Genomic DNA, 24,419 nt, shown 5'->3' with positions numbered 1-24,419 from the left:
TCGAGAAGCGGGCATGCCCGGATTCGGATCACCCTGTTACCTATTCCACGAGTGCGGGAGGGTCCCGGCATAGGATCCAGGTCGCCCTTGATCACCTGTGGTAAAACCGATGATGATCAATTCTACTTCGATGCTTTGGCCTCCTTGGCACTGTCTACGGTGCTTCAGCCGGCCCTAATCTGACTTCGAAGCGTCCGTCCTTGGCGTACTGCTGTCGTTACTCTGCTACAAGTTGCAGGGGCTCCCCCGCCTCGCTGCCGCCTAGCCACTTGCGGGCGAGATGCACATCTCCCGGCGTATACCCCTACATACGGATGACGAAGCCAAGAGGCGAACACGGTTATGCCTTTTGTTCTCGTCCATGCCCAGCGCTTCCCGGTGAAAGAGCGGTTAGCATCCAGGTAACAAGGGACGGAAAATAAGACCTGGAAACGTTAGGGAAGCAATCGACCGCCCGTTCAGCCGACGCGCCGTGGCTACACGGGCCCGCTGTGGGTATAGAGGCGAGCCTGGTACGGAGAGGAGAGGGGGGGAACGAAACATAGGTGCCATTAAAAAAAGGACCACCTCCTGAGACAAGCGCTAAAACGTGATCGAAGCGCTTTGCCCCGAGGAAGCGCCCAAGCACTCTGTTCCTTCGAAAACACACACAGCACGCGGCGACAGAAATGTGTCAATGCGGCAGTTGATAGACCCAATACGCATTCGAAGCCGGTAGGGCGCCAAAACGCGGACCGCGGGCGTCTAAACGTTTGTCGGGCACGACGCCGAAATGAGACCTGCTGTTAGTGTCAAGGCGCACCGAGTACAACCATTATAATCCTGTCAAGGCATTACAATCCTGAGACAACACAGAATGACATTATCTCCATCAATCTGTACACGTCGCATCAAACGATATTCCAATCTAGCAGCCTCAAGCACACCGGCCATCCCGCTCGTGTCTGTGAGTGTTAGGCGGGTCGCTGCGTCCGCCTGGCCACAGTCAGGGCGCAGCATCGGCTTCTACTTGCCGAAGATATTTTTCGAGAATGCTCGACAGAACTCTCGAGTAGACCCTTCTAGAAAAAAAAACTATCTTCAGAATGCTCAACCCAGAAATAGCGACAACCCGGATAAAGGATCCCTAAATGTAGCACAATCGTCAAGTACGCCTCACGTAACTGGTTACCCAAGCTGACATGAAAGTGGCACGGCTGTGTCTGACCGTTTGTTTCGGATCAGCTGCTGGTGGTCGCCGCAACTAGGAGGAGCCGGCCAGTGACGGGACAGTCGGTGGTGGTTTAACCGGCAACCTCCACTACTGGTCATGCAAGCCACCGCGATGCGACGCTGATAGTCGACCCTCCGTGTCGCACGTTCGGGAGTTAAGCCGACTGCTGGCAGGTCGGGTCGTCGTTAGGCTGCCAGACACCGCGGATCGTCAGGAAGGAACGACACTGAAAATTGCGTCTTACCTACCGGGTGCCATCCATTGGCAATGCACTGGCAGCCCAGTCCGTCTTTTTGCAGGCAGCCCGGCGCATCGGCACATACCCACACAAAAATGAGACGCAGCGTGCGGTCCTTCTCTCGCTTTATTCCTGTTCAATTCGAAGGCGCCACGGCGGCGACCCAGAAAGCTGCAGGAAACACAGGTCAATACGTGCGCGGCAAATAGGTTTCAGTGAGCCCCAAAGCGAATGCTTCCAACTAGTTCTTGCCTACGAGTTCCGTGTCTACTTTTGAAGTGAAGCCCGATCAGTCAGGCACGCGTGGTTTATGGCAGGTAGAGCTCCGGTGCCCTCCCGCCCATGCAGCGATTTTGGCAATTACCTAACACAGCCTTCATGACGACGTGGAATACTCGAATCTTTCTCACCGCAGTCTAATGCACCGGACTGATGTGGGGCGGCGCCGGTGGGACGGCAGTGACTCCACTAATTGTGGTGAACGAGGTGCCAAGGGACTGTTCTCGAGGTGGGGAGCGAAGCAATGCCAGCTACGGGAGCATCCGCCACGGTATCATCACCCATCAGCTCTTCGAGTGGCAGGTTTGCATTAGTTCGACAGTCTTTCACGGTAGCGTTGCCGGGGGAGGACGAGGACATTAAGAAGGCGACTACCAAAGTGAATGTCATGATATTCGTACAGCATGTATACAAACGTTGGTTTTTGCGTTGGAGCAGATTTCGAACAGCAGTCGAAAACGATGGGAGAAGCGGCAATGCAGTACGGGGACAGTGCCGCCATCGTGTCTCCCATTTATCCTGCTCTTTCATGGTGCACGTCATGTTCCCCGAGTATGGACAGTTTCGATAGCACGTTCCTCCACCTCGTTTCCTTGGGGGCGTGCACGGCCCACCGAGTTTATATCCCAGCTCATGCATCGTGTAGAACGGCTGCAATAAAAATTCACGCTTGTGTCCCTCAGCTCCCTACAAACGGGCGTTTCAAGGATCACATACTAGAATAGAGTGGAGAGATGCATCCGTCTACTGTCTGCATTCTGCCTTCAATCTGCCTAGTTGCTAGAGGCATGCTGCAGGGCTACTCCGATTGGCGCCTTCAGCGAACTGCGGAGGCCGACCGTGTCACCTTCCATTCAAATGGCACATCACAAAAGGTAGATCGACCGTTCTGGTAGCCTCAGACTCGAGTTGTCCTCATTAACACCGCTCCTGCAGAGCCCTCGCTTTTTGCCGTGGAGCATCGACCGGGATGAAAGAGGATGACGGCAGAGGGGGATCAACCACGTACGGAACTGATGATCCAAATCTGCACCACGGCTATACTGTTGTACCGCGTACGCACGCCTGCATGCGCTTGCATTCGCAAGCCCCCCATAACACTCTGTAGATGCGGCTCGCGTCAGCATATTGGTCACCACACTTTCCAAACTATTAGGCAATGAACCACACAGAAACGGCCGCTTTCATGAGCCGCAACAGTCTGTGACGCACATAGCTCCAGTCTCTTTTATAGCGAGTGACCGGTCTGCGAAACTATGCCCTTCACAGAAGATTTCTCTGCTTTTGGAGTGTCACTGGATGCCGCACTGACTACTCATGAGTTTGTGATTAGAAGGAAAGACTGCTTGTACTCGACCTTCAAGTGACTACCGCCCTGGAAGACAGCGGCACGAACAGCTGCCTCAAGGGCTCTGCGTCTTGCATGATAACTAGACGACTCAACCTGACTCCACATCCACTTTGACTCCCACGGTAGCCCGCACGTACATAACATTTTCTCTACTACGGACACCTGTGAACAGAGGGAGCGAGATAAGAGTTCCAAAGCGAGATACGAGATCCGAAGTTCACCATTTAAGCCTGAAATTTCACGCTTGTCGGGGCGAACTCGTCACTGGGACGACCGCTTGTGCGCATGCATGCACAAATTGCACAGACGCTCGGGTCATAGTGAAGATTTTAGACATTGTTTTCGTAGTATAGTGAACTTCGCTTACCGTTCTGTGTTTCCTCGGAGGAGTCGTGGTTGCTGTTTAGTGGCAGCATTTTCAGTCTCCCTTTTCGAGTTGTACAGCCTCAAAGTTGAAATCGCTGCATGCGAGGTTCCACACGATACTCTGCGGCATTAGGCGAAGTAGTTCTTGAAGCATGGGGCCTTCACGTTCTCAAACAACTTTCCGTTTACTCAGGCATCTTCCGGTTTTTCGAGGTTGCGAAGCTTTGGGGCCTTTAGTGAGGAAAAGTTCATGTCTCCGTCACAGATACACAGGGGTGCAGAGAGTGTCTTGCCACTAGGAATCCCGTGTGTTGACCCCCTGCCTTGGTACATCACTTTTCTTTCGAATGTGAACTTTCACCCCTTCTTTAAACGTCCGTTGTAGGAATCGTTCTGATTCCCTCCTCCTTTCCTGGAAGATATGCCTGAGTTTTTTGCTTCATTACCTGACCAAGAGGAGGGAAAAGGTCCCGTGAGGCCAGAGAGGTCGTCCTATCCGAGTAAAAAGAAGCTGCATTTTCCCTTTCAGCACCGCGGCACAATCAGACCTCATGACGCGGCTGTGAACTTCCTCTGCTTTTCGCGCGACAACAACTACCTCCTTGCGGCCTCATCCGACAAAACTGTTTCCCTCTCCAATCCGCACACTGGATGCCATGTAGCGACCTTCAGAGGTACGCAGAGCGTGGGCGTGACACCAGGCATCAACAGTTTTTCCTCTTAGCAGTGAAGATGATCAACCTCTCTTTTCCTCGAAAACATCGTTTGTTGCACGGAGATTCGCCACAAATCCCCATACATCGACAGCTGTAACAAACTACTCCACTGAACCGCGCCCACTGCCCCCCGACGCCCCTCGTCGCAGCAACCATGCCTCCTCGAGTGCACCTGGCTATGTTCAGGCTTTACTTGCTTGGGCTGAAAGACAGGCTTGCTCGTTAAGCTTCTCTTGCGGCTGTTTTTGGTTTTCCTTCTGTCTGCGGTGAGTCTGATCGGCTTCTCTTGCGCAGCGCGCTTGCTGTCTGCAGCGGGTCCCACGGGCGGCCACGACTGCGTGGTGACGTGCGTCAGCAGTGGCTTCGGAAACAGGTCTTTCCTGTCCACTGGCTCAGACGGCCGGGCGTTTCTGTGGGACGTCGAGTCCCAGCAGGTGACCAAGACGCTGCCTAGACATCGAGGTAAGTCTCACTCAGCTCCACCGCGCGCGGCGCGTGTCTCTGAGTCACGAGAGAGTGGCGAGTATGCCTGTGACTCATGGTCGAAGGCCACCTCGACTGAGCTCGAGAGACTTGTCCCTCGCGCCTCGCTCGCGTTTTCCTTACATACGTATTTGGGCGGTTAGCTTAGTGGTAGGGTATACGCTTTACAAGCACATATGTACTGGTTGGATTCCAGTACTGTACAAGAATTTTTTTTTCAAAAAAGGAGACTGCCGCAGCCCTCCGCCCTCAGCCCTGAGACGCAAGCCTCGAGGACGCACGCCTCTTGCGCGGCGTTGTTCGCCCCTTTGCCTCCAGGGCAGCTCCGCTCTTGTCTTTTGCTAGACGGCGTCAACGAGCGACCGCCTCGCGCACCTCGGGGGGAACAGCGGCCGCGGCGAGTGCTGCGGGCTCGGGGCTGCCCACGCAGACCAGCCGTGCAGCGACTCAGCCGGCGGCGTCGTTTTTCTCTCATGTCGTGGTTCTCGCGGGCGATGATCGCGTCATCCGCGTCTACGACATTCGCATGAACAACCGGCACGCGTGCGTCCAGGAGATGCACGATGCCAAAGACTCAGTGACGGGGTAAGTCGAGTGAATAGAACAGCTGGTGCTCAGGGCCGACAGACAGGAGAAGAATTGCGCGGGGTAGAATCCGCCTCGAAGCCTCTCAGTGTACTCTCGCGTTCGCGTTTTGAACGCTGTGGAGGCGGACACGCGCCTACAAAGCGCCAGCTTGCCCATAATCGAGGCCTCGGGATGTGCGATGAAAATCATCGGTATGTGTAGCTAGCGTCGCAGCAAGCCCAAGGGACACGGAGACCCGCAAAATGCTGCAAAAGGACCGCCGTTATAGGAAGCGCATCCGATTCAGTCTCCTGGGATGGTGTGCCCGTTGAGGGGAGCGACTGCATGCATCTGCATTCTGCCAAAATGCTAGTGCTCACGCGCAGTGGAAACCGCGGGACAAGCAGTCAATTGTGCACATTTTGCTTCTGATGGGATGCTCGCCAGTTGCCTCGCCGTGTCAGCGACGGCGAAATCTCCCTGGATGTCCCTCGAGAGCCTGCGCCACACGCGAAAGGCTCCGCGTCGCCGTGCGGGCGTTTCTGCCAGGCGAATGGCGACGGCGCGACGCGCTGGCCTTCCCCGGCGGTGAGGATGAAGGCCCCGGCAGACTGTCGTTTTGTGTTTGGCGACGTTGTTGTGCACGAGGCACGCAGGCCGTGAACTGGCGGCGGGTTGCTGTCTCCTGTCCTTCTTTACAGGCTGCTCAGCACAGGAGACAGTTTGCTGGCGTGCAGCGCCGACGGATGTGTGTACGAATACGACATTCGCCAGGGGCGGCTCTACACGGACGAGGTCTTCCAACCGATCACGAGGTACGCTCCTCTTCAGACGGCCCTACAAGCTGGACTGCTGGCTCATATTTTAGTTGTCTAATCTCGCTGGACCTGAGCGCTCTTGTGCTTCCATAGACTCTCGTGCTGGGTGCGTCGGCGGCGCACAGTTGACCGGCTTGGAATCCGCTTCGCATCGTGCCTGAATGGTACGTTCAGCGTTTATGCGGTGCTAAAAGTAATCCCCTTCAGATCCGGTGGGAGATGATACTGTTTGAGGAAATATCGACCCCAGGAGCGTCACGCATCAATAGAACAGAGAGAGCATCGTTCCACTGCCCCGAGATCCGCTTGCCCCCACACACCACCTGTCGGCTGAAGCGGGTTGCGCATCTTGCTAGCCACGGAAAAGGCGCATGTCTGTTTGCCGTTGCTTCACAAAGCGGAGACGCCATACTGGAGGTCGCGTGTGAGGTTGGACGCGTCCGCACGCGGCGGTCTTTGGGGCCGCTGGTTGCCTCACCACGGGCGAGAGAACGACTCCGCGTTTGCACGCGTGGCGGGCGCTCACGGCTGTCGCCTGGGTCGCACCTGTGTGCGGTGTCGCGGCTTCGCCTCGCAAACTGCGTATGTGTTCTTGTGTTTTCGCCTTGTGCAGCTTTTGCCTGTCCCGCGACGGCCAGAGCCTTCTGCTGTCGTGCAGCGACGGCCTGCTTCGCCTGCAGGAGCGGACGACGGGTGAGATTGTGTTGGGGTTGAGCGGGCATACGCATCGCGAACAGTACCGCCTGGAGGCGCTGTTCACGCTGTTGGATATGTCGGCTGCGCACAGCGGGGGCGCGCACGAGCAGAGAACGGACGCGGGTGGCGGCCGTCATGTCGGCGCGTCCTCCAGGCTGGGTAGACCTGGCGTGCCCCTGGGGGCCGACAGCGACTGGGACGACCTTGACGCATGCCTAGGGCTCACGCCGCGCGACGACGGCCGCATGCCGGATTATCGCATGTGCGTTTTGAGCGGAAGTGAAGACGGGGCTCTCGTAGGGTGGGACCTCCAGCAGGCCGCGCTCGCGGGCGTCGAGTGCCCCGAAGCGGCGGCGGAGTGGATGGTCATTCGCCAACAGATACACGGTGACGAAGAAGACGCCGAGGAGCAAGGCGCTTCGCGGAAAAAACAGGGAAAATGTGGCGCTGCTCTGTCTCCTTATCGAGGAAGAGCAAGGCTGCCTCGTTACCGGAGCTTCGGATGGCCGAATAAAGCTCTGGCAAAAACGCTGAACCCTTCAGCCATGTGCAGTTAGGAGTGAACATAATGCAGAGTGGAACCGCTGCGGCTACCTACTTACTCGGTGTGTAATCCTACGCGCTTAAGCCGACTGCGTCTGCAGCTTCTAGCACTCCGCAGTCAATTTCTAGAGGCAACGGGAGACTGTAGAAAAAGAGCCTCCTCCAACCCTGGACTCGTGCTCGCCGAGCAAGCGCTAATTTTAAAGCCGCATGGCGCACATGATGCCAGAGGGCATTTCGCCGCGAACACAGAAGCTAGAAAACACAGTTGGGTAGGCGCATCCGTTCGCTGCCTTTGTGCTATCTAAGCGAAGCCAACACAGGGTCGCGCAACCCCCGCAATGCGAGGGAGTAGTGCAGAGCTGCCAGTACTGCTTACAGAAACCTAGAACTCTGTCTTCAATACGCGCGCACCCGATAAACTAATCACCTCCCTAGTCGTCTGTAGGCGTGATTTACAGCTACGCAGCTGGCGTCCTGCCGTCATTCTGGTAAATCCTCGCACTGAATTCACTTGTCGCATGAACGCTACCGTATTTGCTGCGTCAAAGGTTCCTCTGCATACGCAGCAGTCGTTCCTCCGCCCCGTTCCTGAGTTGAGCATTCCCCCGGAGCAGTCCTGCGTCTCCACGCAAACCAGGCAGTGCACAAACACGTGTGACACTGGCCGACGCGACTGAAATCCTTCAGTTGTACTTCCATCTTGCTCTATCACTTCTCCAGTACTGTGCTGTCTTCTCCCTTATCACCACACACAGCCAAGAGCCACCGCAGACATGAGAAATACAAGGAGTTACTCCACTGACGCGCACGCCACGGGAACACAACTCCATTTCATTTAGATGTATCCACGCTGCCTGCGCCGCAGCCCCGTTCCCTCGCAGCCAAGCTGCATCCCCGACACAACCCAGCAACGGAGCTTTCACAATTGCTGCTTCCATGGTTTATGCAACATCACCATGCAGACGCCTGCTTCTCTCGTGCCCACGCGCTCCTCCGCATAAAAGCGTAAGCCAAGCACAGACATGCGGCGTCCCCATCTGCTGTGGAAGCTTCCTTCACTGCAGAAGCTGATGACGCCCCGTCCGCAGACTTTCTCGTTCCTCCCCTAGCCAGTCTCTTCATTTCTCTAGCTTCTACTCTCCGCACTCGCTCCTCGACATCCTTGGTGCACCCCGTAGAAGCATATGCATGTATGCATACGGAAATCAAACATCATGCACTCGCAGCCGCTACACGTCGCGCACAGCACAGGAGAACGTCCGTTTCTTCAGCGTCCCGTTTTCGCCTTCCTAAACGTACGACCGTACGACCTGGCCGCCGCCCCTGGTGGGCTCCTGACTGTAGCGTTGCGCCGAAGTCTCTGTGTGGAAACCCACGCGCTGCGTTTTTCGTCTTCTGCGACGGAGAGTTTTCCACCACGTATTTTTCGGAGGTCGTTTTTTGAGCGAGATGTACGGGGACACAGCGTTCCTCGCAGCTCCTCCCTCCTCTCACGTGGAAGACGATCCCTGGCCTTGCTTCATCCACATCGAAAACACCTCTACCATGGCCTGCAGGGCAACATGCGCAGAAAGGGGGGGGGGCTTGACACGATGGGGCGATGCTTCAGACTCTGACGTGGCGCCTCGCTGAGACTCACAGCCACCTCGCACAGCGGCACAACGTCCCGCCACCTGCGCTGTCGCACACGCCCGCGACTCGGCGCACATGACAGCCTCCCTCTAACCTAGGAATTCGGCAGCGACACACTGAGCGCCTACGCGTGCGTGTGCAGAATGCCTGCGCGCTCGCCTCGTGAGCCGGGCACCCGCCGTCCCGAGAGATTCCCACACCCCTGCACGGCATGCAGCGCCTGGGCGATCCGAACTGGCATTCAGGTCGAGGTGCTCCAAAATGCGATGCAGACTTACGTTTTCGTTGACTCCCAAGGCGGGCTCTTCAGACTTTTTCGGCTTGCCGTTGGATGTCTGCGCGATTCGTCCCTTTCGGTTCGCAGGGGCCTGCCCCCCGCCGCCCATGCCCGCAGGCGCGTCTCGGCCGAGGCGCTTGAGGTTCCCCAGAATGGAGTGGCCCTGAGTCGATGCAGGTTCCTCCTGCGAATCACTGTCTTCAACACCCTTCGTCTTCTCACTGTCTGCCTCCCGCGCGGCGCCGGCGTCCTGCGACCGCGACCCGCCCGCGCGCTTCGACTGGCCTCCCCGGCGCAACTTCTTCTCGCGCTTCGCGCTCGACTCCGCCCCGTCTGCCTCTTGCTGCGGCGATTCGGGTCGCGGTTTCGTATCGGCGTCCTTTCCTGTCCCGCGCCGCCCCGCGCCGCCCCCTCCCTTCTGGGGCGCCTGCCCCCGCTCGTCTCTCTCGTCCGCCCGCTCGCGGGGTCGGCCTTGATGAGACTGCCCAGACACTCCCTGTTTCGACGCGGCGCCTTTCCCCCGCGGACGACGACCCTCGCCTTCCTTCAATTCGACGCCTGTCTCCGGCGCCGTATCGAAGACTGGGGCACTCGGCCCCCCCCCCGACCCAGGACCACCGGGGAGAACCCTGCGCTGGGGCGCGTCGTCTGCGTCATCCAGCCCGCTAGCCGGGGTCGCGAGTTCACTCAGCCCTTCCTCCCGTTCCTCTCTGCCTCTGGCGCCGCCCTTGAGTTCCCCGCCGTGGACCGCGCCCTCCGGTGACAGAAGGGGTCTCTCGGGGTTGGCCGTCCGGGCCAGCCGGCCCAGAGCGGGCCCCTCACTCATGTAACATGTGGGATCGATCGAGTGGATGTACGGCGCGGAAGGCAGAGAGTCGATGGCCTTTCCCGCCTCCTGCTGGCGCCGCCGCTTCTCCGCGACATACTGAGGAGGCGTGACGGACCACGGGGTCTTAGGCAGCGACCCCGCAGTGCCGCTGTCGCCGTCGACAGGGGTCTCCTCCTGACCAGCTTCCCACTCATTCCCCTCTGCCGTTTGATCCGAAAGTTTGACACCCCGTGAACCTACAATCCCTCGGACGAGCCCAGGCGAGTCCTCCGCCGCGACACCCGCGCGCTTCTGCTGCTCCTCCTTCACTTTCTGCAGGAACGCATCGAAAACAAAGGGCCCCTTCACCACGACCGCCCCTGCGTCCCTGCCGGCCCCGTCTTCTCGGCCGGCTGAAGGAGACACCCTCGTCGCCTCACTCGCGCCCACGGGCGCTGCACCCTCGGCGCCTGCGGCAGGCTTCCCTCGCCCTGCGCGGTCTGCCTTGCCCTTGCCATCGTTGGCTGCTCGGCGGGGAGTCACAGCGCGATTCGCGCCGCCTGCCTTGAGCAGCCCCAGGAGGGCGGCGGAGGCCTGCGAGTGGCGGTCGCTCTGGAGCTCCTCAGCGCGGCAGGCACGGGTGGGGTCGCCTGCGTCGATGTGCGGCTCCCTCACCGCGGCTGTCTCTTCCTCTTTCGCCCGGCCGCCCGTTCTTGTCTCCGCCGATTCTCTGCCGACGGCCGCAATCGCCGAACACTCGGCACCGCTGCAGGCTTCCTTGGAACGCCCGCCGCGGGCTGCCGCGCCCGCAACCCCGATTTCGCGCAGGGCCGGCTTCGCCTTCGAAGGGGTGTCTGAAGACGGAGACTGCCCCGTCGCGGCAGAAGCGGCTGCGGCGGTCTGAGGCGAGACTCGCTTCTTTGGGAGAGGGACTGTATACGATTCGATGTCGTACGTTGACACCACCCCAAAGTTTTCTTCGTTGAAACGGAACATCTCCTCGACGCTCCAGCCGCCGCCGTGCCCGCCTCCAAAAGTCGAGTTGTTGCATTTGTCCTTTCCCCAGGCGCGAGTTTTCTTCGCGGATGCCCCGCCCGCCTTGTCGCCCCCCTCCTTGTAGGCGCCGTTCATGTGGTACGTGACGCCCATATCGTCGAGAGACGTGACTTGCTTCCTAGATGGCGTCGCAAGGTGCAGAGAAGACGCCGGTCCCCCGCTGGGTGCGTCTCGAGACTCGCCACCCCCCGAAGCACCACCCGCCTTCTTATTCCCACTGCTGGGAGACGCCTGGTGGCCCTTTTGGGACCCCGAGCCCGCCCCCGCGATCCCGGGCTCTCCCGAGAGGCTCTCGCCCTGTCTTAGCGCATTCTTGGTGGGCTTCGAAGAGGACGGCCAACAGTCCTCGTTGCCTGAAGCAAACGCGTTCGAGGGCGAGAAGCCGCAGGTCCGCTGCTGGAGCGCGCGGCGGCGCTCGACATCTTGGTCGTCGAAGCTGCGGATCCCGACTTCTCTCAGTCGCATCCCCATCATCAGGTGCCCGCGCCCGCGCCCCGCGACAGGGAGACTGTAGCCCGAGAAGCCCGACGAACCCCCGACCTGGCATCCGTAATCGAAATTGCCTTCTTGTTCAGTCTGAGACCCCACGTCTTCGGGTCCATACGGCGCCGCGCCCCACGCGATGGGCGGCGTGGAGACGCCCAAAGGGGCCTGACCTACTCCAGCGCGGCTCTGCTGCGGTTGCTGACGGGCCTTCCCGCCGCCCGCGCCGGCTGCGGTCGTCGCGGAGCCCGACCAGGGTAGCGTGCCGATCTGTCTCTGCGGCGGACGAGAGACGTGCGTCGCCGCCTGGAACGCGTCGCAGTATTGCAGTCCGCCGACGACGAACGGCGCTTTCTGCGGCGAAGGCGACGCGCGAGAAACGCCGACGGGCTTGGCAAGAAGGCCTGCAGAGGAGGAGACGGCCGCACACGGGAAGGCCCGCGCCGCGTCCTGTAGATGCTCAATCACGTGGCGCGGCACGTCGGGCGCGACTTGGTAGAAGCAGCCGGCGATGCACGCCGAGGGCGAAGAGGCCCTAAGCTTCTGGAGCGCTGCGGAGGAGGCCTCAGGGCTCTCGCCGTACGTCTTGCGGGTCGAGGTCGCCGCGGGCGAGCCGCAGGCAGACGGCGAGACGGTCAGCCGTCGCCCCGAGTGCTTGAGGAGCTCCACCCATCCCCGCAGCGCCGGAATGAAGGGCTCCACCTGCCATGTTCGCAGATGTTTCTGTTGTTCAAGATTCAGCGCGGTGTTCGGACCGGGCGGAGTCAGCGGGGACAGGTGCCAACTGGGCAGTCTCCAGGTGTCGATCCAGCCGATGCGCCCGATCTCCTTCCGCTTAAGCGGCTGGAAGTTCACAGTCTCCTTGATGCCCGGAATGATAAACAACTTGATGGGCTGCTCTTCCAAAACGTGCTCCACGTACACTTCCTCGTCGATGTAAGGCGAAATATCGACCCCAATCTCCTCCCAAATCTCCCGGCACGCACACACCGCGTCCTGCTCGCCCTCGTCGACTTTCCCCCGAGGAAACATCCACGTCCCGCCTTTCCAGCCCTGCGAGACAAGTCGCATTCCGTGGAGAGTCGAGATTTAGCAAATTTGAGTGACGCTTCGCCGTCAACATACGATTATCCACGACACGGGTTATCTATTCCAGGTTCGGTCTACGGGTCCTTCATACTATGTATATCACATGGCTCCTGGTACTTTGAGGCCACACTAACGGCGAGAAGGGGAGAACAAGCCGGACAGGCTGGCACGCACAGAAACATGGAAACGAGCTGACGAGCCAGTGTGCATGACACATGACACAGCCCCCGCAGCGAGTAAAAGGACGATGCAACAAACCCGCGGCGTGCGCGACGAGCTTCAAACAAAAAGACGGGGCCTGCCACACAAAGTTCGCTTCCACACACCTGACTCGCGGACCCAATGCAAGAATTACACGACGATTCTTATTAAAGAGAGCACAGTTCCCTGAGTACCAGCACACAAAACGCCATCACGAGAAAACAGGTACACATACCTAGATACATATACATATATATATATATATATATATATATATATGACTGATATCTGAAGCTAAAGAGCGAGAGGGCATACCGTGACCATGAGGCATTTGGAGAGGTCTTCGTTGAGGATGATAGCTCCTCGCAGAGGAATGGTGCGGCAGTAGCGTTTCCAGTTGGCGAGAAATTTGTCGTGTTTCTCAGGGGGGATGTAATGTTGGAGAATGGGGCAGTCGTGGCAGATGAGACAGCCAAAGTCTTTCAAAGTCAGTTTAGGAAGCCGGTCGGCGTGTTTTTCCCACCAGATGTCGTCGTACCACCAGAAGGCTTCTTGAATTTGGAAGTAGAGATGAATGCGATCTCTCAGGAATGCATCCGGAAGCAGCGTGATGAATCGTCCGTAGCAGTCGAGCAGCGCTTCGTCGAGAAGGTCTGGATCGCGGCATTTCTCTTTGATGCTCACCGCCTTCTCTCTCTCTGACGTCACGTTACTCGCCTCGTTACCCCCTCCTCCTGGGCCTGCGGTGCCATTTACACTCGTACTGCTTCCGTTGACATCACCGCCCGGGGCTGCCTCACGTTCCTTCTTCTCCTCATTTTCCCTATCCTTCTTCCGCTTCTTCTTCTCCTTGTCCCTCCTGTCGTCCCTCCGCTTCTCTTCGCCGTCATCCTCGCCCGCCCCCGCGGCGCCGCGGTCTTCGCGACGCCCGCCTCGATTCGCAGAGCCCTCATGCAAAAGGGGAGAAGGAAACGCACCAAAAACCTGCTGCTGAGCCCAACGCAGTCCAGAAACTGCGCCCGAAGCGACTGTGGAAGGCGGCGACACGTCGCGACCACCCAGCGCGATAGACGCCGCGTCGGGACGAGGAGGCGGAGAGAGGGTAGATCGAGCTGTGACGCGACTCGTCACACACGAAACTGAACTTGAGAAAGAAAGCACGTGTTCCCTTGCTCGATCTTCATTTGAAAGCGGCACTTCCATTCCTCCCTGAACGCCACCTGCGCTCGTGCGGCTGTCTAGACACCGGGACGCGTCTCCGCCCCCCGACAGATGCCGCCTTTCCTGTCCATGTTCCACCTGCCATTTATTTTCAGGAAGCGCGCCTGGAAACGCTTCCGGGAAGCCAGCGGCATTTTGCTGGCAGGCGACGACGAACCTGCTGCGTTCACAAACCGACGCTGCGGACACCTGCGGCGTCTGCGCAGAGACCGCAAACGGGAAACTCGTTTTTCCTCCAGCGGCAGGATCTGCTGGAGCAGATGGACCTGGCAAACCTATCGCCCCCGACGGCGCCGAGCCCGCGTTCAGCACAGAAGTTTCGTCGCGCCGGGATCGCGACGCCAACGCGGGTTTCGATACGCTCAAGGCGGCGAGCAACGCCCGCGTAGTGTTTGAAATCGAAGCAGAATGCGATGCTTCCGTTCCCGCCGAAGGCGCAGCCTCGTCGAGCTCGAGCGGCACCTTGCTTCGCTCCATGCCGTCACTCGCAGGAGACGCGGCGCTGTACTGCGTGAGGTTCGCTGCAGAAAAAGGGCCTCGGCTCGAGGCGGGCAGCGCCCTGTCAGCCGCAAACCGCCCGGAAGAAGCATCCTTCCTCGCGAGGAGGGAGGCCGCGGCGCACGAAAACTGCGGGATCGGCACCGAAGAAGGGGTGTGGGAAAACGCTGGAGCGGCGTCTGTGCGCTCCTCGGAAGCTGCGGTGCGAGGGAAAGACGAAGACGTTGCGACCTCAACAGCGGGACGGTGTGAGAAGTAGGTCGGGGCAGACGACGCGGGCTGCCGAAGCGACGTTTCTTGCGTAGTAGATGTGAACGTGGTGCCGCTCACCGAAGTCGAGACATGCGATGAAAGAATCGCAGGGTCCGCCAATCCCCGCGGCGCGAGCCAGCCCTGCTGAGCTGTACGAACACCTGAGGAAACTGAGCTGTTTGCTGAAGAGAGCGAGAGGCTGGAGGCGTGCCGCTGCCCGGTGACCTCGGCAGAAACGTATGTCACACCTGCGATAGACACATTCCCACGAGAGACATCACCGCCTGCGAGAGCGGCACAAGACGTGGAAGGACATGACGAAGACGACGCACGTGTCTTCCCTGCTTCCTGATGACCCTGTTTCCCAGCGCTGCAAACGCCCGGCTGCGCCGCGGCGGCGCTTCTCAAGGCCTCCTCGGCGCGTCTCGCGGCGTAACCGTAGTAAGCCGACACGTACCCGGGTGAAGAAGTACACGAGTCTGATGATACGCGAAAACCTGTTCCAGACATCCCTTCTTTCCAAGCGTGATTCTCCTCACGCGCCTTCTCAGCGTGCCCCTCCGCCCCCTGGGCACTCGCGAGGCCCGGGAGGAGGCTGAGCGTCGCAGAAGAGCAGCTCCCGCTTGCGTCGAGCCTTCCACTCACGCCTCCGTCGCCCGGCGGCAAAGGAAAGCGTGCTCCATGCGATTCCTGGGTTGCCGCCGTGCATGTGCCATTCGCTTTCCGCGACGGCCGCAGGAGAGCCAGCAGGGACTGACCTGCCGACGACATCCTGCCCGAACTACCTTGAAAAATTGAGAGAGATGCAGCGCCTCCCGTCGGCTAATTCAGGGCCTCACAAAACACCCGCGCTCCTGTCCTACGCTCCCCGAATCCACCGGAAACACCGATCCTCAACACAGACAACCGTCTGAACGTGCTAGAGCCACTCGCGCGGGACTCTGCAGTCGAACTAGAGCGTGAAGGGGACAGACGTGGCATATGAACCGTAAAAAAGCGGGCTGCCCTTCGAGGGCAGAAGACAAACGCTAAAACAAGACGCGCCCACCCCTGTCCTCCAACAAACGAAAGCAACTGAAAACAAATACGAAAAAGGATTGCGAAGGGCGGGGGACCCACATCAAATGAAAACATACGGAGAACTGCGCCCTTCCGACAAGCCATTAACGCCGGCAATACTCCGGCCGTCCACCACGGGTTACCGCAGAGCCAAAAACCAACGCATGGAGAAGGCCACTTCGCGAAAAAAAAAAAGCCGTGAATGGCGTGGAATGGCAGCCGCGCCGTGGCAGCTAAAATGAAGGCACGTGGAAAAGAACTCCTACAACTTGACGTTTTCTGGTGCGCTCCAGTTCGTCTCCTGCCTGCGGAGCGCTGAGAAATCTTCTTAGAGGGACAGTGCGCAGGAACCGGTTCGGGGCTGAGACCCCAGAGTTCCGCGAAACGAATTTCCCACTTTGCTCAGACTGAAGACGAGTTCGACGAGGAAAAGCCTTTTGCCTTCTTCGCGGTTCTGCACCGAAACAGAGACTCCAAACAGACACAGAGTTACACGCCGTCCACCGTGCGGCGTTTGACTTTCGGTGGATGCTGCCTGCGAAAAGACTGTCGTCCTTCTTGACTCTCGCGCGAACCGCCATAAACTTCCTCGCCCCGCCTTGTCCGTTCGATCAGGTTTTCCCTTTTAGACAAAAGATTCCAAACATACTTGCCGCCAACTTCGCGAAGTTGGGAGCACCCGTGATGACCGTTCGGGATGGACTGCGGAGAAAATTCTCTGCGAACGACGTGAGAGACACAGCCTGCTGCAAGCACGCCGCCGCAACAGTTCTGCCTTTCTCGGCTGAAAGGCTGCCGGGATAACTGAGCAGAGAAAGTCCCCGGCGGAAAACGCGCTTTTATTCACAAGTGTGTAGAAAAGGTGCTTGGCAGAAGTTGGCGGAAAAAGATGAGACGTAGCGCCGCCGCCCAGCTCTCTGTCCTCTTCGCGAGCAGACAGGACGACCTTTCATGGATCAGTGGCGTTATGCGGGGGAAAATACGACTTGCGTGAACAGATTCCCACATGCAGAAAACCACGCAGAAAACAGACAGCCTCCCGCTGACTACGCGCGGCGCGGCGGTGTCGCGAGAGAGAAGAGCTAACTCTCGCGTACGGGTCTACGGCCGCCCCCGGCGGACGAAAAACTTCAACGCATGCGGTAAGAGAGGCGTTTCAGCACGCCGGGGTTCAGCGACGGCCGCAGCAGCACCTCCGCGGGTTCCCATTGACAACGGTAGAAACCGCCTTCCTCTTGAGGGAAGGGACGGGCAAGTCTATTGCTTCCTTCAAGTATGGCAGAAAGCGAAGACGCAGACGAGGGGGAAAAAGGAACGGGGAATCAGGGCGCAGCTCTGCACGACGCAGGGTGAGACACAGTGGACGAAGCGGCGGTAGAAGGTAGCAGTGGTAGGGCAGCCACCGGCGAGGAGGCGAGTCGGGATAGCCGGAGAGGAGTTGACGCGACCAACCAGAGGGTGAAAAAGACATGCACAACGCTGAGAGAGTGTGTGCAGAACTCCCAAACACCAGAGCGCTTGACGGAAAGATGCTTTCGGGCGGCTGGCTCTGGAAAACCCGTGAAGGGTACCCACGGTTTCAAGGCGGCAAAACCAGGAGAGGGCAAAACGTGCCTCGCTGACCAGCCGCTACAGCGTGAAAGCGTGTAGGCGGACGTGTGAATGCGAATTGGCAGAATGCTAAGGCGCTGGCAAACACTGTGACTTTCATTTAGATTTCTATCGAGTTTCGCAGCCGGAATCCCAGCCAGGTGACCCTGTTCAGTCTCCGCTTTCATATTGCGCCCAAATGCCAGAGTGTCGCTCTGAATGAAAAACCTTCACTTTACCAAGCCGTATATTGATGGCTCGACGAATTCGGGAGCTAGATAATGCGGGTTTTCCTCCACTGCTGCGCTTTCGTGACTGAGTCCTAGTAGTGTGTACCACGGTCATACATGAGGTGGCGTGAAGCCCAGCAGAGGAGCCTCGGCGACGTGCATCAAGTCCTCCCCGCACGCGAAACCGGACCAAACGCTGCAGTGATTCTTTTGGTTAGAGGCAGCGTTCGAGGCAGGCGTGTGGTCGCGGCAAATCTGGCAGGGAGGCTGGTTTGAGGTCCATCGCTAAGAAGAGCAGAGGCTCCGCGACACGGTGCCAAATCGAACCCCGAAAACCGCGTCGCTGCCGCGCCTCGCGGGGGTCTCATCCTAACGCGCAATGCTGGGCTCCGAACTGCGCAAGCGCGAAACGGCTTACGAGTCAGCTGACAACAACGGACGGTAAGTGAAAACGCTGCGGCAACCGTGTAGCAAGTCAATCAAATCTGCTCCGCATGGAGTTCACTCGAAAGCGCCTAACACAGCTTCGGCCGGATGGTAAATTGCGTAGCCTTAACGAAATACCTCATCCTAGAAATCTCTGCGGTTCGAGTACGGTCTCCGTTTTCTAGGGAGAAATCTTCTGTTTAAAGAAAAAGGAGTTTCTCAGCGAGGAACTTCAAGACTAACCCTTGCTGCCGGATCTCTGTGCGACACGTGTTCAGGAGTTTGGTGTGAACGAGAGCCCTCCGCAATCGAGATTCCACTGGGGCTGTTGTGTCCGAGGGAGGCAGAAGCAGCAAACACCAATCTGCGCATCTCATGTTTCTGATAACTGAGCGCCCATGTCTTTCGAGAGATTGAGGACAGGTGTTCGTGATCTAAACGAGGGCTACCTAGGTTCATGCTCCACAAAGCAACAGCCCCCGAGAGTATTTAGAGAAATATATATATATATATGTAAATACATATTTGCACGCATGCTGTCTGCATGTGTAGTCCATATGATTGTACTGAGAATGCCCAATCGGCGTCAAAGGAAACGTCCCTCCCATTGCGCTCGCGAAAAGTTTCGATTGCTTCACGACCGCGTGGTGTGCCGTTCGGTCTGCGCTCTTCTCTGCCAACGAATAAATCGAGATCATCAAGCCCCAGCTAGGACAGTTTCGCCGCACGCTACTGACCATCATTCAGTACCCCAAGAAGTAACGAAAGAGGCGAAGGCCTGACAGCATGTGCACAGAGCAGAGAATATATATATATATATATATATATATATATTTAGTACTTGTCGGTTTTGACACAGTCTCCTATATATGAGTATGCATGACCTTGCAAAAAAGACCAGAACGTAGCCGACGCCTCGTGTGCAGCAGTCTGTCAGAACGGTGAGAAGACGACCAAATAGTGGACCAACGCAGCAGACAAGACCTGTCGATATGTCTTCAGCGCGCGTTGAGAGAAAAGGAAAAACGTTATAGAGGCACGCCGCCTGGGGTTGGCGTAGAAGAGCTCGAGGTCGTAGGGACTCTCGATGCCGCCCGCCACAGCGCCTCTTGGTGCATCGTTACAGCCCAAAAGACGAAACATACATATCCTTCTGTATGAACGGCTCGCTTTCAGCGTGCAGCTTGCATGCCCTAGGGCACGGAAGGAGCGAAAGGCAGGTCGAGGGGACGAAGAGGATCGAGGGTAAACCGATAACAGACGCTACAGACCGCGACCTTCGATCGACACCTTCTGAGCCTTGGTTGGCTTCCGAACCGTTTTCGCCTCCATGAAGCGATACAGGGACTTCTGCACAGCGCCAAAACAGGAACGCGGAACGATGGGCGCACTGAGGACTTCGGTCTAGTAAAGCCGTAGCCGCACAGCGAACTTCAGGCTAGCCTCTAGCACACCCGCCGGCACACATCGAGCTAGCTCGAGGGAGAGAGAAACGCGCATGTGTCCTATTGGATTCACAGGGAAAAGCTAGACTGCGCTTTGGACTCATAAACAGAGATTTTTTATTTAACCACTGAGCACCTGTGGAGCCCTGCCCGCAGATATCTCATGTCTATGGGTCGTCCCCATGCGCAACGTCGCTGCGTTTGACGTTGAGGCACCCGCCGAGCAACACGCCTGAGACTGGCTCTGCGAAGAGACACCGGCGCGCGCACACAAACTTCTCCCTCGGCGTTGGTATACGAGGAACCGGCGTGGCAGGAGATGCGTTTTACGCGTTTGTGGGCAGGCGGCAGTGCTGCCTTCTCGCTAAGCGCTGCGGACGGAGGCGAGGCATCAGGAGGTCGCCTTTCCCGTCGCACGTCGCAACGCAAGAAAGCCACAAGCGCTCCACGCCTCCTCCACGGATTTTCCGCAGTGAAACCTACCGCTGTCTGCAAGGCGCCGGATTCTCGGGGCCGCGGCTGTTCGCTGCTGTTGACGTCCGACTTGGGTTGAATCTGCATCGCGCGGCAGGGACACACACAAAAAACAGTTGCCACACAGTACGCAGAGACTGCTCTGTGCGTCAAACGAGCTCCAAGCCCCCCTGTTGCAGCGCTGACGAGCTGAAAACGCGGGCTGCAAACCTCTACTTCGGCGGCAGCGACGGGTGTCCAACTCACTATGAAATTGTGCCCTGAGTTGACGGGAATGCGAGCATGCCGGCGGCGGTTCTCCTCGGGATCTGCATCAAAGAGAGAACGTGCACCGGAGACACGTGAGGGCCCCTGACTGCGCAAAGCCTAGCGCCCGCCAAACCTCGCTCTTGAGCTCTCCTCCGCGTCTCGCTGCGAATGACAGCAAGCATCTGCGGATTGGATTGCTGCCATCCCTCATTACATGATCGCGGCAGAGCACGGAGACCCCCGAAACCCGCGTATGTGTGACTTTAGCAGCTGTCCTTCTCGTTCGCGGCGCAGACACGCAGAAGCTCGCCACGTGCGCAACCTAAACAGCGAAAGGCTGCCACATGCGTCCGCCCCTGGAACGTTTAAGGCGCAGCAGTGTACAAAAAATAATTTTAACCATAACACGCCTTCGCCGGGAGTTTTGTGTAGAGACAGATAAAGCGCCTGTCGTTTACCGTCCGCAGGAGGCCGCACGGCCTGTAGCGCCTTCGCTGCCTGAAGCCAAGAAACGAACCAGCAACGCCTCAACGCTTCACAGGGACCGGAGGATGCATGGCGTTTAGAAGCACACGAATATTTTACCGTGGCGGAGCTGGTCGTGAGCCGCCGCGTGAGCGGACCTCGCGAAACAGCGGACAGGTGCACGCCATGCAGATATAAGATAGATAATATATATAATAAACACACTCATACACACATCCACTTTCACATATATAGTTAGATATATTCGCATGCATACATTCGTACTCAGACGTACGCATACAGAATGTCTGTGTTCGGGGAACTATGCGGAAGCGAGACACCTTTAGCACCGGAGGGAGCCTGCGTGTCTGAGGGCAACCATGTGAATCTATGAGGCGGGGAAGGGAGAAGCCTTCGCGTCAAGACAATGGGAAGCCGCGCTTCTTACCGCGATGAGTTTCTGTTGGAGGTCCGCGTCATTAGCCTCGAAGGCCCGATCCCGCTCCTGCAGGAACTCGCGGTGACTGGAGCCCAACCCCAGCATGGGGCGAGTCCAGCGCTGAATCAGCTGGCGAATGATGACGCGGTTTTCGTCGCTTTCGTCTGGAGAAACACACGCAGGAGATCGCTCTCTGGCATCTTTCTACACTGCAGGTGAAGCTCTAGCCGCAGGCCAACACGTTGTAAACGGTGCGCATGCAGAGGCGTAAAGTCGCGTAAGGGCTCGTCAGCGACATCCGCGGGCCCACTGCTCTGCCCTCGAGGAGATGGGGAAGCGCGCAGGTTTACAAGTTTCGCACGAGCTCTGCAAGACGTATGGCACGCGAAACACACGTCCTCCACCACCCCTAGTCGGCGCAGCTTTGAAACGTTGAAAAAGACGTATGTATGTATCTGTCTCTCTCTATATGTATGAATAAGCATGTAACACAAATATGTATTTGTTCGTATATGTATGTACGGAGACGCAACCGACTGTCGCACTTTACAGAGATGCAGTAGGAGGGATCCACTCGCCGTCGGGCATCCGTCTCACCCCGGCTCAGCATCCCACCAGTTTGAGGCACAGGGCGTTCACCTGCACCATCACAGACTTTTGTGAAGCCGAAACTTGCCTGGGTGGTGCCACAGCAGCACGAGGACTCTTCCGAGGTCGTTGTTCATGAGTTCTTGACTGGAAATGGGCAGCTTCGTGAGGACGTGGAGCAGGCGGTTTCGCAGCGTGAAGTTCGACAGCGTGTTGTCTTTAAACGGCGCCAACCAGGTAGCGATGCACTGGCAGCAGCCCTCAGCCAGAAACCAGCTGCGCCACTTCGGCTGCGCAGACGACAGGATTGAGACACGCGACGCAGACACATGCCTCTCTGCCGGGCCGCGGGGACGCGCGAGCAGCGACTCAAGACGCACTCGGGGCAAAGAGAACAGAATACTCAAGCGCGAGACAGCCACGGCAAAGAAGGATACGTTTGTCGCCGTGCACATATTTCGCCTTCGCGTGCTGAGCCAACGGCGGTGGACGCCGCCCAAAGCAATACCCCCACGCAGGGAAACAAAGGCGACACGAAGCGAGATGAAAACGCAGCGGTGCTCTCCAACACAGGCCAACAGACACAATCGCCAAGAAGGAAAAGCGCAGGAGCGACGAAAGCTTTCTCTTGAGACCGAAGGTAAGCGAGTGTTCGAAGGAGACACCAAGACGACAGTGCACCATCTGCGCAGCCACGTCACATGGCGAGACAAGTGATTGAGAAGTGAACGAAACACAGAAAAACAGACTGCACGCGGAGTCCTAGCGCGGTCGTTCCCTACCTTGACCAGCTCTGTACAAACACGATCCAGCATCTGAAGTTTCGCCGTCGCGGGTTTGCCTTCTTCGAGTGCCTTTTCGTCTGCAAATGAAAAAAGCAAGAGAGCGGAAACGCCTCTGCTGCACTTGTCCCCCGACATTTTGCGCTGAGTGCACGAATCTTCGTCGCCGCGACCCTACCGACTTCACATACCTGTGTGCATGTATAGGAACCGATACGTGGTGCGTCTGTGATTCAGTCCTTAATCAGTCGCGGGAACAAAGTGTCTCCCACTGCCACACACTGCAGCTTCGTGAGCCGGCCCGCTTAGTATGTGGTGTGCAGTTGCATGCGTGTGCGTGGGCGTCAAACCAAAGTCCACAGAGAAGTGGGTAGACCGAAGACGACCACGCAGGGCGCAATGCCGAGCATAGATAGGTACAGACTTGTGCACAGTTCACGTCTGGCATCTCTTGAAAAATCCTGATACAGTCCCACCAGTCAGCTGTGCCGTTACGGCTGCGCCCGCCCCCTTGGATGGAATGAAGGTCGACGATCACAACAGCTTCCTCTTGGCATCGCTATAGCTATATATGCGCCTCTATGAGGCACGCTGATGGCACCCACCATCAACGCATGCTGCAGCGGCCCTGTCGGTGCAACACGTGTGTTCAGGCTGGCAGAGCTAGAGAAACGTGAGTGCCGCTACATGCCTCCAGGTGTAAGCATATATAGGTTTTTTTATATATCTATTAATATATGCATGCAGACACGTGTGATACGTTGGCTTACCTTGGCTGGAGGCATCGGACATCTGTTGCAGGAGGGTGTTGCAGTAGGCCTGGCAGTCTTGGTCAGACATGGGTTGCCTACGTCGCTTCCGCTGCCGCATGCGTTCCAGTGTTTTGTCAAACTCCGTCACAGGCCGCCGAGCGCCGTCGTGGTCGCCGTAGTCTTCAATATCCGATCTGTCGTTCTAGAAAGAGGAAAAAACCAGGAAAGCGCAGGCATCTGTGCATGCAACCCATGGAAAAAGATGTGGCCTTCAGACTGCTACAACGGCGAACAGTCCACGACATCGTCGTGACAGACGGGGACGTATGTCCGTCCCTACACGCACAGAACATAGACCTGAATAGACTTTTGCATACATGCATATGCGCCGGTTTGAGGAGTGAGCTTAGCAGAAGTACTGGAAAGTAGGCATCGATGGACGTATGCGCGTTCATTTATCTGAAGGCTGTGAAGAATGGATCCAGAGTTGGGCGGATTTTCTTTGCAGCACGGAACGCCGGTAGCCGGTACCACCAAACCTGCAGAGACGCACACTCCGCTAAGTGTGGGCGAGATGGTCGCCTTACATCGCTGTTGATGCCTCCTTGAACGGGGATTCTTTCCTCTTCGGCTTCATGAATTGCTGCCTCGGGGTCGCGCTCGATAAATCCACCTAGCGTTTCGTCGTCTTCATCGTTAAGCTCGCCTCTGTGCGGCTCAGAGTCGTATCTGCCGCGACTGAGTTCTCCCCCTTGTTCGTCATGGCCGCCGTCGCCGCCGTCGTCTCCCTCCAACTCTCGTTTTCGCTTCTTCTTTTTCTCCTTCTTTTCCTTCTTCCTCCGTTTCTTCTCTTTCCGTTCCTTCTTCAGGCGCCGACGTTCCTCCTTGGACAACTCGCGGGGATCGCCTCCCTCAAACAGTCCATCGTTCTCTGCCCCCCCCACATGCGATCCTTCTGCGTGCTCGCCGCGCTCGTCATCGCCATCCCTGCTGTCCTCTTCGTCTGTCAGCCTCTCGAGGTCACCCGCGGCTTCATCGCCTGCCGAGGCTGCTTCGGTGAAAGGACCTGTGTTTTCCTCTCCCTCTCCAGGGATACCGCTGCCCTCGTCGTCCTCGAACAGATCTGCCAT

General features: G+C 57.8%; 3 protein-coding genes across 3 annotated transcripts; 1 reads left to right on the top strand and 2 right to left on the bottom strand.

The window, feature by feature from the left end:
* Positions 1-3,868: 3,868 nt before the first annotated feature.
* BESB_059300 (WD domain, G-beta repeat-containing protein) lies at positions 3,869-7,284 on the top strand (the record flags this gene model as incomplete). The annotated part of the gene is made up of 5 exons (XM_029364344.1): positions 3,869-4,121; positions 4,476-4,625; positions 4,970-5,231; positions 5,915-6,028; positions 6,645-7,284. The coding sequence occupies 5 exons, from the start codon at positions 3,869-3,871 to the stop codon at positions 7,282-7,284; spliced, it is 1,419 nt and encodes a 472-aa protein (XP_029219052.1).
* Positions 7,285-8,994: 1,710 nt separating this feature from the next.
* BESB_059290 (hydrolase, NUDIX family protein) lies at positions 8,995-15,561 on the bottom strand (the record flags this gene model as incomplete). Its single annotated transcript, XM_029364343.1, has 2 exons — positions 8,995-12,582; positions 13,135-15,561. The coding sequence occupies 2 exons, from the start codon at positions 15,559-15,561 to the stop codon at positions 8,995-8,997; spliced, it is 6,015 nt and encodes a 2,004-aa protein (XP_029219051.1).
* Positions 15,562-19,358: 3,797 nt separating this feature from the next.
* On the bottom strand, positions 19,359-24,419 carry BESB_059280 (putative IWS1 transcription factor; the record flags this gene model as incomplete). Its single annotated transcript, XM_029364342.1, has 9 exons — positions 19,359-19,445; positions 20,024-20,095; positions 20,261-20,322; positions 20,722-20,761; positions 21,177-21,331; positions 21,844-22,045; positions 22,538-22,617; positions 23,308-23,491; positions 23,877-24,419. The coding sequence occupies 9 exons, from the start codon at positions 24,417-24,419 to the stop codon at positions 19,359-19,361; spliced, it is 1,425 nt and encodes a 474-aa protein (XP_029219050.1).

Source organism: Besnoitia besnoiti, chromosome V, assembly GCF_002563875.1.
Source record: "Besnoitia besnoiti strain Bb-Ger1 chromosome V, whole genome shotgun sequence".
Classification (NCBI taxonomy): domain Eukaryota; phylum Apicomplexa; class Conoidasida; order Eucoccidiorida; family Sarcocystidae; genus Besnoitia; species Besnoitia besnoiti.
This window is presented reverse-complemented; position numbering and strand designations above follow the sequence as displayed.